The 14212-nt window shown below is 36.4% G+C and overlaps 2 protein-coding genes across 2 annotated transcripts in view; both read left to right on the top strand.

The window, feature by feature from the left end:
- The window catches only part of LOC136836627 (galactoside alpha-(1,2)-fucosyltransferase 1-like), a 5162-nt gene extending 4344 nt beyond the window's left edge, over window positions 1–818 (top strand). Inside the window, exon 6 of the mRNA XM_067101091.1 lies at window positions 480–818. Within this exon, the coding sequence (XP_066957192.1) occupies window positions 480–682 (203 nt within the window). The 3' untranslated portion in view covers window positions 683–818. The remainder of the gene's footprint in view (window positions 1–479) is intronic.
- Window positions 819–5913: 5095 nt separating this feature from the next.
- LOC136836629 (galactoside alpha-(1,2)-fucosyltransferase 2-like) lies at window positions 5914–12634 on the top strand. The gene is made up of 7 exons (XM_067101092.1): window positions 5914–5943; window positions 6695–6986; window positions 8111–8224; window positions 8837–8922; window positions 10272–10364; window positions 11703–11859; window positions 12402–12634. Exons 1-7 carry the CDS (start codon window positions 5914–5916, stop codon window positions 12602–12604), a joined length of 975 nt encoding a protein of 324 aa, XP_066957193.1. The 3' UTR covers window positions 12605–12634.
- Window positions 12635–14212: the final 1578 nt, after the last annotated feature.

Below are 14212 nucleotides of genomic sequence, written 5' to 3' on the forward strand. Positions count from 1 at the left end.
CTGAAAAAGGTAAAGTTATAGATTGTGTATTTGAAGGTGCATCTTACTAATTCTTAGGAGTTTACTAAAAAAAAGTTCAAGAAGTATTTAATCATGAGTGTGGGATAAGAACTGAAAAAGAAGTTAAGAACAGTGTATCTGAAAGGGTTGCGAGTTGTCTAATTCATAAAAGATACCTGAGAGCTTAAGAAATATGTATTTGAGGAATTTATCACTTTAACCCCTTAAATGGAACTTGGAAAAAGGATTTGATAAATGCTTAGCATCCCCACTGTTGTCCACTTTGCTTAAGGGGCCAGTTACCTTGATGCTCCTCCCCGCATTAAATCCTTCTTGTCCAAATCCTATTTCACTCTATCCCTATGACGTGGTAAATAAATCCTTAACCTAACCTTTTAAGCTAACCTAACCTAACGCTGCCAAAGACGCGTTCCTATAATTCTTATAATTCCAGTGTCCACTCTTACTCCGTATTCCAGGATCCGTTCGCGAGGTGGACATGGCGCTACTTGCGTCCTGCGATCACAGTATCATCACCGTGGGTAGCTTCGGCTTCTGGTGTGGGTACTTGTGTGGAGGTGAGGTCGTGTACCCCGACATCTCCGCCCTGCCCTTATACACTTTCCAGAGGACCTACTACGAACTAGCGCAGCTCAAGAATTTCATTCCTTTGCCCCCTTAAAGGAGTAGGGAGTTGTATGAATGGGGCGCGTCGCTGGTATAGAGTAGAAGGGTATGAATGCAGTTTTTGAGAATAAAAGCAATTGTAAATGCAAAAATGATATACGAATGAGGATGTAAATAGTTATAAATATTGAAACAGGACAGTAATTCAACATTTTATGCCAAAGGGTTTTACCTCCTATTTGTGTATACTTAAGTGTACAAATAAATACACAAAGATATCAAGAGAATGTGTCAATACAATGTTAATTACCAAATTCAAATATTGAAATTCAATAAAGAAACTTATGATTCACTCTGGATTCATATCCGAAATGTTTCACACTGAGCCGAATCGAGAGAAAATTTAGTTGAATGATCCAATTATTGTGTTACAATTCAGTTTTCACGCACTACTGTACCCATACAACAGCTTGTGAGATTAGTATTCTGACAAGATACCTTATTGGCGTCGTATATTCGTTGCTAATCTTATGATAATCAATCTCGTGTATCATTGTGGCCCGTCTCATTCGTCCTACCTTTCTCGAGAGAGTGTTCAAAAGTGTGGTTTGATGATTTACCCGGCTAAATGTCTCTACGGCCTCTTAAGAAGAGGTCAAGAAAACCGGTAACCTCAAGGCCTTTAATGGCTCTCTGACCTCACTGAAACCTTTTGCCACTCGCATTAGGCCTTAACTGGGTCTGTCAAAAGATATAATAAGTCCAACCCGCTCTCGTTTCCGTGGTTAGGTACCGGTAGAAATGTCTAAAATCTGAAGCCAAAAACCTATGAAGAAGGAGACTCCTCAGAGACACTTGACACTTGACAGAAACGAGGAACTTGTTCTCAGGGGACACATATGAACGGAGAGAATCCACAGCTTGGCTGTGAAAGGAAAACAAGCCACTGGTACATAAGTTACGAAATTGCACAGGAAATGAGGTACATACCCACTTATGTTTGTTTGACCACAGTCCATCTCAGAGAATTTCAGTGGATTTCAATGAAATCCTGTAGACCGATGGATTATGGGCCAAGGAGCAGTTGGCTGGATTTTGGGATGAATCCACCTGTGGATCTGGATCCAGGGGACTTGTTTTTCTTTATTTTTGTGGCGGTGGAGAAATTGTGTATCCTCTGGACGTTCTATTCTTCAGAGAAAATCATTAAAGGTAGAAGAATTCAAGGCCACATTACTCGTACACGGTGATGAGCGGATCTTTTTTGTTCTCTCTCTCTCTCTCTCTCTCTCTCTCTCTCTCTCTCTCTCTCTCTCTCTCTCTCTTAAAGTATAATAATCGTTTCAGTCTGTTTCTCTTTGGATGTAGTAATGTAATTGATATTTCCTTTTCCTCTTTCTCTCTCTCTCTCTCTCTCCTTCTCTCCATAACTTTCTGTCTGTCTGTCTGTCTGTCTGTCTCTCTCTCTTCTGTTATAATTATCGTTTCTCCCTGTCTGTCTGTTTATTTCTCTCTTGCTGTAGTAATACCATTGTGCTCTCTCTTCTTTTACCATGTTAATGTTTTTTCTTTCAGTATATGATGTTCCTCGAGAAGCCGTAGGCATCGGCGGTCTTGTGCTTGGTCTTTAATATTTCATGAATATTATTATACCATTTTGTGCTTGGTCTATAATATTTCATGAATATTATTATACCAGAAGTGGGTACCCGCCCCCAGCCAACATTGTTGATTGATCACAGCGCCTACGGGACCGGATACAACAGCATCAACCCGCGACCAATCAAAAGTCAGTCCATTAACCGACCCGCCAATTGCAAACCACCTCCATGCTATTCTAAGAATATAGGTTAGGTTACTTAGTGGTTATGCACTACGTCAGATTCATGTCTATATCTCGAAAAGTAGTCTCTCCTTGACGGGATAAGAAATATTACTACTGAAAAAAGGGTATAGTTATGAAGTTTGGACTTGAAGGCACGTCTTGCTAATTCTTGGAATTTTACTAAAACAAAAAAAAAAAAAAAAACTGAAGAGAAATGAAAAAGAAGTTATGAGCAATATATTCAAAAGAGCTGCAAGTTATCTACTTCAATATAGAGACCCGAGTACTTGGAAAGGATGTGCAGTACGTGAGGCAATTAGCATTATAATCGCCCCGAATGGAACTTGGAAAAAGGATGTAATTAATGCATATCCCCACAGTCATCCACTTTGCAAAGAGGTTGGTGGCCATACCTTCTCAGTCTTAAGTCTCTCATAATATCAGTAATCTTTACAACTCCGGAACTTATAGTTTCTTCATATTCCAGCCTCTCACGCAGTCGACTACAGTAATTTGATTCTGATTTGTCGAGGTACATATTGTGTATGTACACACACGCACACACATATATTTATATATACAGTATTTATATATATCTATGTATATACAAGTATATATATATGTATATATATATGTGTGTGTGTGTGTATGTATATATATTTATAAAGATATATACTTTATATATATATATACATATATATTATACTGTATATATGTATATATATTTATAAAGATATATACTTTATATATATATATATATATATATATATATATATATATATATATATATATACATACATACATACATACATACATACATACATACATACATACATACAAAAACACATATATGCAAATGAGGAAACTTGCCGAACCAATCCAATGCTTGAGGAGGAAAACGAGAGGTAAAATATATCCATCTTCGCTGCCACGTATGAGGATATTGTTGCATGAGGACATTAAAGCAGGCAATCTCGGCGTTAGGGCGTCTGAGTTTCCAATCTCCAAGCACCGCCGCGTCAGCGAGTAACATACAAGTAGAGTCGAGTCTTCTGCTTTTTGTTTTTTTTGCGTACTGCTTGCAATTTGCCCGACTGCTACTGCTTCTTCTTTCACGCAAGGACTGGACTACTCTCTGCTTGTTTCCTGCATTGCCTGCTTTCTGCTCAGCCGTGAAAAGTGTTTCGTTTCCTGAATGACTGAGTTCTTTCGAGAGTTGCGCAAAGTGCTTCTCGCTTGCTTACGTGTCGAGTGTTTGTCATCTGCTCGTCTCTCGCAAAAAAACGCTTGATGGCTACTCATTTCGCGCAAAGTGTCTGCTTGCTTGGAGCATACGCGTTTTCTTTGTACTTATTTCGGTGTTACGCTAAGTGCCTGAATTCTACAGCGTCTAATTTCAGCTTATTATGTTGCAGTGTCTTCTTCTTGCTAATCTCATGCAAGTTGGCGTTGGCTTAAACAGACACACACACATACGCACACACACATACACATACACATACACACATACACATGCACACATACAAACATATATATATATATATGTATATACTGTATATGTATATATATGTATATGTATATGTATATATATATATATATATATATATATATATATATATATATATATATATATATATATATATATATATATATATATAGTATGTATGTATGCATGTATGAAGAATTACTAACAGGACCTCATTCAAACTGGATGGTATCTTGTTTGAATGAGGTCCTGTTAGTAATTCTACTGATGCACAGAGCAATTGTGTATCTGATAAGGTTAATGTATGTACAGTATGTGTAATTTTGTGTGCATGTATATGATAAAAAAATACGTATCTTCAAGGTCAATGTTTTAGTAACTGATGAAATTCAAAGTAACATTTCTCTTCGAGCCTTTGCTTCGTTACTGATAAACCTAATATAATAATCTCTTTTTCGTTTCAGATGAGATAATTCAATCCATTACGCATTTTTCGTGAAAATGTCAACCTTTTCCAGGGGCACATTTTTCAAAACAATTGCTGTCACGATATTCTTCGTTATGTGTGAGTAAAAATTCTTCGTGTTGTCTCATCAATTAGTAGGGTGTGTTTATGTGCGTGTTTATGTTTGTGTGTGATGTCACGTCATCTCCTTTTGATGAGTGTACACATCTTTTTTATTTTTTGATTTTATGTTTTCGAATTACGATAGAATAAGTGGCAAAATTTCCCTCGGATATTCGTGTCCACACGAATTTCGTGTGGTATCTTCGTTTCGTGTACAATTGTAGCAGAATTACCAAAATCAAGAGTTTTCGTGTACAGTCGTAGCAGAATTATCAAAATCAAGAATTTTCGTGTACAGTTGTAGCAGAATTATCAAAATCAAGAATTTTCGTGTACAGTTGTAGCAGAATGCTCAAAACCAAGAATTTTTTTGTACATTTGCAGCTGAATCATCAAAATCAAGAATTGTGTACAGCTGTAGCAGAATTATCAAAATCAAGAATTGTTGTGTACAGTTGTAACTGAATGATCAAAATCAAGAATTTTTGTGTACAGTTGTAACTGAATGATCAAAATCAAGAATTTTTGTGCACAGTTGTAGCTGAATTGTCAAAATCAAGAATTGTTGTGTACAGTTGTAGCTGAATGATCAAAATCAAGAATTTTTGTGTGCAGTTGTAGCAGAATGATCAAAATCAGGAATCCTTCCACACAGATGTACTGAATTGTCCAATGGTGTCTTGAGGAAGCTTTCATCATTATGTTATTGGTTTACACTCTTTCTCTTGTTTGTAAAATATATACAGGCAGTCCTCTACATACAAACTTTTAGCTACCAAACTTTTATGTCCGTTCCTCATTTCATGTATTTCATCGCCACTTTTTCAAGGAAAGATTAAAGATTTTTTTTTTATTATTAACTTTATATAGACCAAATTATCTTGATAGAAAGCTTTATTACAGAACAGTGCCATAAGCTGTGGGCTAAGCACAATGCTGGGTGCCTGGGTCAACTTTGTTCGGGACTTCCAAACGAATTGAATTTACGAACGAGCTCTCCGAAAGGAATCTGTTTGTGTGTAGATGACTACTTATGTTGTGAATCTATGGTGAATATCCTTGAGCCGAGATACAGCTGAAATAATTGAATTGCACTTTACCTACAGTGCATATACATTGTATTATAGAATGATCGATGTATACATTAGGAAATACATGTTCTGTCAGACTTTGTTAGTAAAGAATCGATTGATATTAATAATATTACAGATAAAACTGAATCCAAGGACCACAGAATGAAAATGTTAAAATTAAGTAAATAAGACTACTTTAATTTAATGTGAACTGAAATTAACTGAACAGGACGGAAGGCGTTAGGCTCAGCTACAACAAGATTAAATGAAACTTAATAGATTTTCATCTCGTTTCGTTCAACGACTCTCAACAGGCTTCACCCTACAACGTACAATGAGGGTCAAGAAGAAACGCCAGCCAATGGTAAGTTCTAGAGTTTGTTTCTTGAATCTAGAACGAACTATTTTTGCAAATGATCCATCTTAGTTAAAACTCCATTTCCTAGCACATGTCTGTAATGAATTTTCTTTTGCATTTTCCTCCCGATGCACAAGACCCAGTATTCTGCGAGATCTCAACTGACATTTTACTCTGTATTGTGTTTAAGCTTAATTTGGGAGTATTTTTCGTGAATTTATTCGTAATAACACAATTTTACAACTTTTATTCAATAGTTTATAACTCAAATTTCTTCGATTTTGCCACACATTCATATTAGTAGCTTTAGTATACTAAACTTTACAGTCTTTCTTAAGAAGCGTCTAAGATTATCAATAAAATACAAGAATTTGGTTATATTCCATTTTCCAGAACTTGGGTTTCTTACACATATTAGAGCATCTAACCCTGTATAATGTTCTCGCATTTTTGCTCTTGCGAATAAAAGGAGAATTTCTTTAAACTGTTAAAAATACACGATTGCTTTGAGAAGGGACATCTTTTGTACGGTAATATCAGACTTGCCTTGAATGTAATTTTTGGACTGTCTCAAGAATGAGATGGAAACATTCTAAAATCACTCTGAATCAGAGCACAATAGACAAACAATAATGTTTCACAGGCTTAAAAGAATTGCACCATTTCAGTAACAAAACTCCATGTTTCTCAACTTAGCCACCTAAAGTACCAAACCCACACTCTCTTAACTTTGGTCTAAAGTTCATCAACTTCTCAGTACGTAGGTCTAGTGGACGATGCTGAAGACGACAAAGCAGAGACGAAGAAACCGTTACCTGTGACTGCTATAATTCCCAGGATCTGGCACCGTAGTCCAGAGGACATGTGGGAGAACCTCCAGTTACCTGTGCTCACTTCAGAACCGCTTGGGCGTCTGGGCAATGTCATGGGAGAGTACGCCACTCTCCTGGGGCTCGGTCGCGTCTATGGAGCAACAGTCAGACTGCATCCCAAGATGGAAAGAAAGTTGAAGCCGACTTTCCCCAACATTACCATGGAGCCCATTCCAGGTGAAGTAGTTAGTCACAATAGTCTGTAGTTAGGCTGCATGACTGGAGGTCCTCTTCCTGGTGAAGAGTTTTGTGATAACTGAATCTTTCTTAGGATTATTACAAATGCCATGGTCTGTAATTTTCATCTGAGGGAAGGGACCCAACCTTTGTAGAAAAAAAAAAAAAGAGGGACCAGCAATAACCTCATTAGCATCTGAGGTCAATGCACCTTTTTCAAATCTTGTTTATCAATATGGGAGGGATCACACCTTTACTCTGGCTCGCATAAACAGTTTACCTGGGCCCAGGTAAATACACCTTTTGCAAATCTTGTTTATCAATGTGGGTGAGATCACACCTTTACTCTGGCTCGCATAAACAGTTTACCTGGGGCCAGGTAAATACACCTTTTGCAAATCTTGTTTATCAATGTGGGTGAGATCACACCTTTACTCAGGCTCGCATAAACAGTTTACCTGGGGCCAGGTAAATATACCTTTTCCAAATCTTGTTTATTAGTGTGGGTGGGATCACACCTTTACTCAGGCTCGCCTAAACAGTTTACCTGGGCCCAGGTAGCAAAGAAGTGATCTGACCCACATAGATAAACAAGATTTGTATGTGGAGTACTGACCTCAGACGAGCAGAGAACTCGTTTTTTTATTACATATCATGGCAGCATAAGCTGAGTTTAATTTATATTAATGATTCTCTTTCTTATAAAAGAAGGAATCATTAGAAAAGCAGAGGAAATATATAATGAATTCAGCTCTGCTTATGCAGCCACGATTTAATGAAAGATGTTTACAAAAGGGTTCCCATCCTGTGAAAATACAGTATGTCGGTATATGTACAAAACGTGTTCAGGTGACATAAATGTCGTTTACTATCTAATTCGTGCTAGTTCGGGAATATCACCGAAGGGGAAATATAAGTGATAAATGGTTTGGTACCTAGATGATTCGAACTCCCGACAGTATCCTTCAGCGACTTCCAGTCTCCGTTCAAGGCCATTTGGCCGAATACTGTAGTTTAATGTTTGTATATAAAATGCCACGGTGATGTGATAAAAAATTCATATATATATATATATATATATATATATATATATATAAATTTTATATAAATTTTATATTTTTCAGGCGATTACAATGTTTCGGAGTGGACTAGAGTACCCTCGTTAACTCAAATAAATTACGGAATGTCTGAAGCTGCGGCGGCAGGCATTTTGGGACCAGAACTTTTTGTCATCACAGGTAAAGGAAATTTAATTAATTATATGTACATATATATATATATATATATATATATATATATATATATATATATATATATATGTATATATATATGTATAACTAAATCACGAAAATATGGAACGTGATAAATATATAAATAAAGACAAAATCCATGAAGGAAAGAGAAGCAATGGAGTGCTGCAAGGCCTTTCGACTTATAGTCCTTTACTTAGCAGACTGAAGAAATATAAAAATAAGTATACAAAGAAAGCTCGTGTAAATGTCAGACAGGGATTACAAAGGTACATATTTTTTCCTTTGTAATCCTCATCTGTCATTTATATGGACTTTCTTTGTAAACTTATTTTTATATTTCTTCAGTCTGCTAAGTAAAGGACTATAAGCCGAAAGGCCTTACAGCACTCCACTGTTTCTCTTTCCTTCATGATTTTGTCTTTATATATATATATATATATATATATATATATATATATATATATATATATATATATATATATATATATATATATATATATATTATCTAAGGGTAATTGTGCCAGTGCTGTAATATCCTGAATGAGAGTATTTGCCTATGTTAATCACTCCATCTAATATTATTTCCCTTTGTTTCAGATTATCCGTTTGAAATTCAGCTCTTCAATACTTTCCCTGATGATATAAAACGGGAGTTTGCGTTTTCTCGCGATATCCAAAGACAGGTGGGTTTTACAGCTAATATTATCTTCATTTGTTTCAGATTTTCCGTTTGAAATTCAGCTCTTCAATGCCTTTCCAGAAGATATAAGACGAGAGTTTGCGTTTTCTCGCGATATTCAAAGACAGGTTGGTTTTATTATTATTATTATTATTATTATTATTATTATTATTATTATTATTATTATTATTATTATTATTATTATTATTATTATTATTAAGAGATCATTCCATAAGTTCGTGAACTTCCAAGGAATGTTTTAACAAAAATAGAAAGTCTATGTTTAAAATAGAATAGAGATTATGTCTCTTGAAAAACAGCGATATCTCGATAGTGTCGATCTGTCTCGGTGTAATGACCGTTGTGTAAACATAGTGTACATTCTCCATTACATTTTTCCATACAGTAATATGTTGTTTTGGACAAGTTTGGATAGTCGGGGTTTATAGATTTGACACTTTGAACTGCTGCAACTAAGATCTAATGTAAAGGAACGCCAATATCCCTTGTAGTGAGGTTGGTTCGTGTTACTATGTTAAAGAAGTTTTGGAAAAATATTGATGAATAGGTATTGATGTAAAGGAACTCTCGATATTCCATGAGGCTTCAGAAGCAAAACTGTTCTTCCCAACTGCATGAAGACTACATGGAGAAATTAACCGTCGTTATTGAAAATCAATCTCTAATGCTCTAATACACTTGTGATACTCTCGCAGCCAATGCTTAATTTTAATGAAGATTATAAATTAGTTTCAAAAAGGTTTGTTAATGATTTTCTTCCTAAGCTCTCCTGGGAGCACTTTCTCTGTTATCTGTGAAGAACATGTTCACTAACTCCTTCTACTGGTTCTCGGGCGTCACTGTGACTCATTGCTGCTTGTATCTGCAACCCACAGATAGTAATACCAGTCAGATAACTGATAATGGTTACAAATTCCCTCTGGCCACTTGAGAAGCAATCAAGGAACTTGCAGGAGTAAGGCCAGATTTATCTTTCAGTGGTCTCGGTATAATGCCGTATGAGCCGCGACCCATGGAACTTTAACCACAGCCCGTTGCTGGCTTGGCCTACATCGTTGCGAAACGTGTGATTATGACTAAAATTAACCTTAAATAAAATAAAAACTACTGAGGCTAGAGGGCTGCAATTTGGTATGTTTGATGAATGGAGGATGGATGATCAACATGCCAATTTGCAGCCCTCTAGTCTCAGTAGTTTTTTAAGATTTGAGGGCGGACAGCAAAAGTGCGGACACAAAAAAGTGTGGATGGACAGACAAAGCCGGCACAATATTTTTCTTTTCAGAAAACTAAAAATACAATTATTTCAACAAACTCTTGTTCACTTTACAGGTCCAGAAGTTTCGGGAAGACAATTCCAAGTACCTGACAGGTGTCACGATAGGAGTCCACGTCAGGAGGACAGACTACATGCACGCCATGACGGTAAGTGACTTGGAGTAGCCAGCGCCAAGGCCAAGAGAGACAACTTAGGTCTTCCCAACTGGGCGGAGTCGCCTCCCACCTGGGCTTACTACGTATGCGATGACGTATCTTAGAGGTACTGCTCATTACGGCAATTCATCTGCTGACGCAATAAGGAGGTAGACAAAGCTCCGCCTACGTGGGGGATTTTGGGGGGAAGTGAGCAGGCCCTCTCTTTCTCGTGGCTTTGGCCAGCGCCATCTGTTGGTGACGGAGCTGAGTTCCTTAGTGATACCTGGCTTTAGAGGATATGGGATTATTTTCAAAGGAGGATATCTGAGGCTACAAAACGACATTGATGATATTGGTAAAAATGGAAAACTTTGCCGAGGAGATAACTTTCCTGATATGGATGCTAAGGGTGCTAGGTGATTAGTAAATAGATAGATAGATAGAAAGAAAAATAGATAGATAGATAGATAGATAGATAGATAGATAGATAGATAGACAGAGAGTAGTTTAAACTCCTTAAGTAGGTGGATATTACGTTGTTACTACAATAGAAACGTGTCATTTCCAAAATGACTTTATTATTATTGTTATTATTATTATTATCATTATTATTATTATTATTATTATTATTATTATTATTATTATTATTATTATTATTATTACAGACAGGCAGAGAGATAAATAGATAGATCGATAGGTAGACAGAGAGAGACAGATAGACGTTTAAACTTTGGAAGAGGTGGAAATTATGTTGTCACTACAATTGACACGTGTCATTTCCCAATTATTATTATTATTATTATTATTATTATTATTATTATTATTATTATTATTATTATAATTTTAATAGATTGATAGATAAACTTTGGAAGAGGTGGAAATTATGTTGTCACCACAAAAGACACATATTTTCAAAGTAACTTTGTTATTATTATTATTATTATTATTATTATTATTATTATTATTATTATTATTATTATTATTATTATTATTATTATTATTATTATAGATAGATGAATAGATAAACTTTGTAAGAGGAGGAAATTATGTTGTCATCAAAGAAGAAAGATTTTCAAAATAACATTATTATTATTATTATTATTATTATTATTATTATTATTATTATTATTATTATTATTATTATTATTATTATTGCTAAGAAATTCATAGTGTTTTGAAAAACAATGTGTAATAAAAAAACCACAATTATATAGCAGACTATATTGTTTTACATAGTAATATGGTTTACTATATAATTGTGGATTTTTATTACACACGTTATTATTATTATTATTATTATTATTATTATTATTATTATTATTATTATTATTATTATTATTATTGCAGCTATTCAAATCAGTGGTTCCCGAGCATGCGTACTTCAAGAGGGCTACGGACTACTTCCGAGAGAAATACCCAGGATGCCGATTCCTCGTCTCCTCAGATGACTTGTCTTTCGCCAAGAGATCTTTTGGTGCCTATACGGACGTCTTATTCACGCCGGGTAAGGGCCTTCGGTTAAAACCCTAGTTTTCCCCACTAGATAAAGCAGCTTAGAATAAGAATGAACCTTTTTTACTGCTGGGACTTCACGAATGTACATGTCCCAGAAGGAGTGTGTCGTCAGTGAACCTCACGAAGTGCACTGTAGGCGACACTAAAGACTGTTTAGCAAGGTCCCTTTGGCCACTAGCTGCATCCATATTTTAGGCTTTTACTTGACCTCCATTTCAGCTTCCTTTCTTCAGTTTTGCTGGGCAACTCTGTTAACTATTACTTCTTAGTGCAACTGCGGTTCTTCTCCCAGTTCCACATTTAGATCCTTGTAGTTCATCTCATTTACCCTCTGGATCTCTTCATCTTGCTGTCCAGCCACTCTAACGCCCTCTTTCCACTGTCATCAAGCCCTGGATGGCCGCGGTGCCCAAGTTCTTGGCTTGACAGCCTAAATTTCTTGAATCAAACGGAAAAGCACAGGTCTTAGCCCTGTCAAAGAAACAACCTACGATTCCTGGAATTCCAGCATCCATTCTTACCTCATTCCAGGCTCCGTTCCAGCGGTGGACATGGCGCTGCTGGCGTCCTGCGACCACAGCATCATCACCTTGGGCAGTTACGGTTTCTGGTGTGGGTACCTGAGCGGGGGCGAGGTCGTGTACCCCGACATCGCCGTCATGCCCTCGTACACTTTCCAGAGGACGTGGTACGAATATGGGCAGCTCCAGAATTTCACTCCTTTGCCGCCATAAAGAGTGAGAGAGAGTTGAATTGTTTGTTCGGTCGACTGAGGTTGGTCGCTGGAATGGGAGGAGAAGTCTCACACATACAGAAATATATATATATATATATATATATATATATATATATATATATATATATATATATATATATATACACACATATATATATATATATATATATATATATATATATATATATATATATATATATATATATATATTTATATATATATATATATATATATATATATATATATATATATATATATATATATATATATATATATATATATATATATATATATATATATATATGCAAATTTATACGTGTATTGCATGAATTATATTTCAGTAGTGTATAAGCTACAATTCATTCTAAAAACTCTGTACAAAAGCCTCACAGTTTTCATTGCATGACATTAAGTAAATAAGTTACTGACTTTGAAAAATAATGATCTTTTAAAGAACATAAGTACGTGTAGTTTGTATATATAATTCTTTAACCAATCACGTAATGATCTCACTTTAGAAGCGCTCTTTTTCTGGACCTCACTCAGTTTTACGATCAAACAGCAGTAATCGAAAATGTGTAATATAACGTAGTAAAATAATAAGATCATTCTCGGGACCAACAGAGCGAAAACTGGGGCAAGTCATGCGAAAGAAAAAAAAAACTGGACTTTGAGTGTCTTCGAAGGTGAATATACTTTTTGGACCAACTACTTTTCATCCAGTTTCATGCGGATTTGAACTGCCTTTACTGAGGGATTTCCTACTAGGATGTCCAGTTTGGGGGTTTCCAGAAAGGAAATTCCAGGATAGGGCTTCCAGAGTAAGCTTTCCTTCTTTGTGGTTCCAGACTGTGGGGCTTTCGAACTGAGGTTTCCAGGCTGTGGGTTCTACACTGGTGCTTCCATAACGTAGGTTCCAGACTGGGGGTTCAAAACTGGAGATTCCAGCCCGGGGGTTACAGACTGGGGGTTCAAGACTGGGGATTCCAGACTGAGGGTTCCGGACGGGGAGTTACAGACTGGGGGTTCCAGACTGTGGATTCCAGGTTGGGAGTTCCAGACTGGGGGTTATAGACTGGGGGCTATAGACCGGGGGTTCCAGGCTGGGGGTTCCAAACTGGGGATTACGGACTAGGTATTCCATACAGGGTATTCCAGACTGGGGATTCCGGACTAGGTATCCCAGACAGGGTATTCCAGACTGGGGGCTCCAGACGAGGACTCCAGACGGGGTGTTCCAGGCTGGGGACTCCAGACTAAGGGTAAAGACTGGGGATTCCAGACTGGGGCTAACCAGACGGCCAGTCATTTAAGAATGTACCAAAGAACGTGACGCCCTTGTACTCTATTGAATTGAAAACCTTCGAGAAGAATAAAGTAATACAAATAATATATTTTTGGTTTGCGGGCAAATAAAGATATTGGCTTACTTTGTAAGATAACTTGAATGCAGAAGATATAAAAGACACGCAATTTTGGCTTGATAATACAAATCATTTGAATGATAAAAGACTCCAGGTGCTAGAAGGAATTCCAAGTAGTCTCTTCTAGTTGTGACGCCAGGATATCCGTAGTCTAACTGCTCTTCTAAATAGGAAAAATACTG

The sequence above is a fragment of the Macrobrachium rosenbergii genome, chromosome 56 (assembly GCF_040412425.1).
Source record: "Macrobrachium rosenbergii isolate ZJJX-2024 chromosome 56, ASM4041242v1, whole genome shotgun sequence".
Lineage (NCBI taxonomy): Eukaryota > Metazoa > Arthropoda > Malacostraca > Decapoda > Palaemonidae > Macrobrachium > Macrobrachium rosenbergii.